At 50.6% G+C, this 4,341-nt stretch overlaps 1 protein-coding gene across 1 annotated transcript in view; it reads left to right on the top strand.

Annotated features, from left to right (window-relative positions):
- ANXA11 (annexin A11) overlaps positions 1-4,040 on the top strand; it is an 18,387-nt gene extending 14,347 nt beyond the window's left edge. Inside the window, exons 10-14 of the mRNA XM_007938642.2 lie at positions 197-290; positions 1,254-1,349; positions 2,453-2,511; positions 2,760-2,882; positions 3,981-4,040. Coding sequence (XP_007936833.1) covers positions 197-290; positions 1,254-1,349; positions 2,453-2,511; positions 2,760-2,882; positions 3,981-4,040 — 432 coding nt within the window. The remainder of the gene's footprint in view (positions 1-196; positions 291-1,253; positions 1,350-2,452; positions 2,512-2,759; positions 2,883-3,980) is intronic.
- Positions 4,041-4,341: the final 301 nt, after the last annotated feature.

Raw genomic sequence — 4,341 nt, 5'->3', positions numbered from 1 at the left:
GTGCAGATCAGTGAGTAAGCATCAGCCCGCCCATGCTTACCTTACTCCCGGAGACCTGGTCCCTCTCGGGAGGGTAACGGGGGAGCCGTCTGAGGCCTGTAGGGCCAAGAAACTGTGTGCCAGGCTTTCCTAGATGACCTGAACCAGGTGCTTGGGGCAGGGCCCTCAGTGCATGCCTGTCTTCCACTTTGTCCAGGAGCTGTATGCAGCCGGGGAGAACCGCCTGGGAACAGATGAGTCCAAGTTCAATGCAGTCCTGTGTTCCCGGAGCCGGGCCCACCTGGTGGCAGGTAAGGCCCTGGGGTCAGTTACATGAGGGCACAGAAAGTATTGTGGGGGAACTAAGCTTGCCAGGAACATTTGACATTTCTGTTGTGCATGAAGCTTTTGCTCAAAAGAGCCCCCTGGTGGTGATTGAAAAGATGCTCTCAAAGCATTTCCTGAGTTTCTCCAAGCATCCTGGTTTAGAAGCAGCAGAGGAAGAGGTGAGGGATGTTGTAGCCTCCTGTTGGCTGGTATCTTTATACACTAGAATGCAGAGGAGTTGGGAGAACCCCCTGGGAGCACCCAACCCAATGTTATCCAAAGTTTGGCATAAAAAAGAATTGTAATAATAATAGTAGGAATCCCTGGGTGGTGGTGCAGACACTTAAGGCACTTGGCTACTAACTGAAAGATTAGAGGTTCAAGTCTACTTAGAGGCACCTAAGAAGAAGAGCCTGGCAATCTACTGAGAAATTAGCTGTGGGATATTGTCTGGAGCACATTTTCTACGCTAATGTACATTGGGTCGCCGTAAGTCAGGATTTTTTTTTTTTTCTTAAACATTTTTTTTACTTATTTAGTCATTCACCAAGTATAAATTGAGCTCCCTGGTGGGCCAGGTTGTATAGGAAGTGCTAAGGAAGCAGCAAGGAGCAGCTAGCTCCTAGTCAGATTGAGAAGAACAAGAGTGACACATGAATGAGAGAGGAACGGGAAAGAGTTTAAGAAGAGAGAGAGAGCGCACTGGAGTGGGGGAGAGCACTGGAGGAGATTGAGGTGGGATCAAGTAAGCAGGCTGAGAAAGAACAGCATATAAGCAAAGCACAGTGTGCAGAGAGGTGGGTGTCCATGCCTTGCTGGGGTGCAGGGTTTGGAGGGCTGGGCTGGCACCATTGTGGGGTGGGCATTCAGGGTGCTGGGAGTCTAATGGGATTGGTGAATTCCAGGAAGAGGCTTCCTTACCACGTGTCTCTTCTGTTTCCTGTTAGTGTTCAATGAGTACCAGCGAATGACAGGTCGGGACATTGAGAAGAGCATCTGTCGGGAGATGTCTGGGGACCTGGAGCAGGGCATGCTGGCCGTGGGTAAGTGTTTCAAGCCTGCCTTGCCTGCTGCCCACAGGGCTAGGCACAGCCTCCCTTCCTGGGTGGGTGCTTTCTGGGGCAAGCATGTTTGTAAGTTTTCAAGAATCTCACCATCCTCTGGCTGAGGGCCGCTGCAATGAAAGAACCACAGGGTCGTATGTGGTTAGATCCAGCTGGCTGCTTGGTGGGGAGTCACACTTCTTCCAGGAGCAGTGCCAAGCTGAGCCCCTAGCTGTTCCGAGGGATACTGTATGTATTTCATACTCAGTTCTAGGGAAGGGAGCTGCAGTGTGGGTATTCATGGGAAAGTATCCAGCTCCTCTCCAGGAGGAAGATGACTCAGATCCTGCCAAGTTTCCTCTAAAAATATACTCTGCAGGCAGTTGTCAGATGCTTGTGATAGAAACACATGGAAAGATTTTTACTTGCAACAGCAAAACAGGCCCATGTTAAGGAGAGCTGGCTGAGCTCCCAGGATGAGAAGGTGCCCCTGGCAGTGCCTATACCTTCTAAAACAGCACCCCATAGGTTCCTGGTCCCCCCACCCGGAGAGGTCGGGCCCCACCTACTGCCCTCACAATTCTTCTTTATACACACTTGGAAAAATGACAGTTTTTCCATTTTCATTTTATGTTTCTTGTAGCTTTCTGGTGGAAACATGTAAATCCTCATTTCCCCATGTGGCCCTTGTGGTAGGCATTGAAGTCTGCTGGACAGAGAGACTTGTAGGGAGACCCTTGTTCTGCTCAGCCCCATTCTGAGGAACACTGCATTTCCACTCACCCCCTCCCTGCCTGAGCAGCAATGTGGTTCCTCCTTGTTGTACATATTTCCTCCCTACGAAGACCCAAGCATCATTTAAACCCCCAGCCCCTCTCTGGTTCTCATTCCTTCCACCACATTGGTTGCCAGGAAAGAGGTTGCATGTTTTAATTCCAAAGATCTGGAGCCAGGCTTGTTGGATGATGAGCTGGAGGGGTTGGGGGAGGCGGATGCTATGATGGGCTTGACATCTGGGTCTCCTAAGAGGACAATTATATACACCATGCTCCCTGGGACTGAGAATTTTCTGTACATCGAGTTATGCTGTTTCTCTCTTCTAGTGAAATGTCTCAAGAACACCCCAGCCTTCTTTGCTGAAAGGCTCAACAAGGCCATGAGGGTATGTAACACCCACGTGCAGATGGCCTGAGCATAGAGAAGGGGCATCTCAGCCCGGCTGGGTCTGGGGCTCTGAGCACAGGCATGGGGAAAAGCACACCTCCAGGCAAGAGATCTGACAGCTCAGAGGGCAAGGAGTGAAGCTCCCTTTGCCCCCCTGCCTGGGAGATACAGGGGGAACTAGAGTGCCGGGGTAGGTGGGATGGTGAGGGAAACCATGGCTCATGCCCTCGGGTCGGCTCTTCTTAGGGAGCAGGAACAAAGGACCGGACCCTGATTCGCATCATGGTGTCTCGCAGTGAGATTGACCTCCTGGACATCAGAGCAGAGTACAAGAGGATGTACGGCAAGTCGCTGTACCATGACATCTCGGTATGGGCCTCATGGCTGCCTCTTGGTATCTCACTCACCTGTGGACCTCCCTGGCCACGCCACTCTCTCTCTTTACCTCCTCCTCCTATCAACTCCCATGTCTGAGGCCTCGCCACCACATACTGGAATCTTGTTTGTAGCCTTCAAGTTTGTTCTCTTTAACTTCTCACTTGTTTATCCAGTTTTTCCCAAACAGATCGTAAGCTCCTTGAGGGCAGGGTGGGTCTTGCACCCTGCTGTTGACCCATCCTGTATACCCCACCATTTTGTGAACAGATAGCAGGCCCTCCCCCACCTTGGTTGGTGCATGACTTCAGAGTTCTGGCCACCATGATGCTGTGGTCCGTCAGTGAGAACTCATGTCCCAGGGGTCTGGAGCTCAGCTCTGGTTCACCGATGCTGCTGCTGCCCCCTCCCTTCATGGTAGAGGCAGCATAAGAAGGTGCTTCAGAGCATGGGCTCTGGGCTCACCCTGCTGGGAATCCAGTTCTGGCTTTTCTACCTGCTGTGTGACCTCAAGCAGCTTCCTTGAACTCCCCTGAACCCCAGCTCTGTCATCTTCAAAATGGTGATAATGATAGTTCCTCCCTATGGACGTTTTGAGTGTGAAACGAGGCAATCCCCCTGACACATATTAGCTCAGCCTGGCCTGCACTTCCAGTATTGAGAACAGTGGACAAGATGGAGGGGGCATCAGTGTGAACTGGAACACCTAGATCATAGATACCCACCACTGATGGTCGTGTATCAGTCAATTATACTTCTTGAGCAGGACATAACATTGTTTTGTGGCGTAATGTCAGTGTAGCTCAACATACAAACAATGAGAAAAGACCATTATTAGGGAGCCTTGAGTAGTAGTACTTTGGCTAATCAAGCTTTTTGGTGTTTGTCTTTCAAATTCTGACCTTTCTGCTTTGGGTGATGAGGAGCTCAGCTTTTTGTGATCTGTGACATCAAGCATGTGAACCTCTCACCCACTGTAGGAGCAGTGTGGTGGAAATTTCCCTAGCATGAGGCCTGCCTCTCTGTAAGGGGTCGGAAGTTGAAAATGTTATGCCTCCCTTAACTGATACATTTCCTTATTTCCATGGCCAGGGAGACACTTCGGGGGATTACCGGAAGATTCTGCTGAAGATCTGTGGTGGCAATGACTGAGCAGTGCCTGGTGGCCACTTCTGACCACCTACCAGCAACAGCAATGCCAGGAAAAGGCCAAAAGAATGTCTGTCTGTCTCTAATACCACCCAAAAAGTAGCCCCTGAGGTGTCCCAGTGTGGATCATCTGCAGAGCCTTGGCCCCTGTCCTACACTCACCCCTGCTGACCCACATATCATGCTGATGGACCTGGGTCGGCTTAGAACTCTCTCAGGAAGTGTTTTCTTTCCCTACCCCTCAGCCTCCTGCTGCGAAAATAGTTGTTTTATTTCCTGTCTCATGTAATCATTTCTCTTTGCT

The sequence above is a fragment of the Orycteropus afer genome, unplaced genomic scaffold (genome assembly GCF_000298275.1).
Source record: "Orycteropus afer afer isolate SDZICR_OR568_19922 unplaced genomic scaffold, OryAfe1.0 scaffold00052, whole genome shotgun sequence".
Lineage (NCBI taxonomy): Eukaryota > Metazoa > Chordata > Mammalia > Tubulidentata > Orycteropodidae > Orycteropus > Orycteropus afer.
The sequence above is the reverse complement of the archived record's forward strand: the minus strand, read 5'-3'. Positions and strand labels throughout refer to the sequence as shown.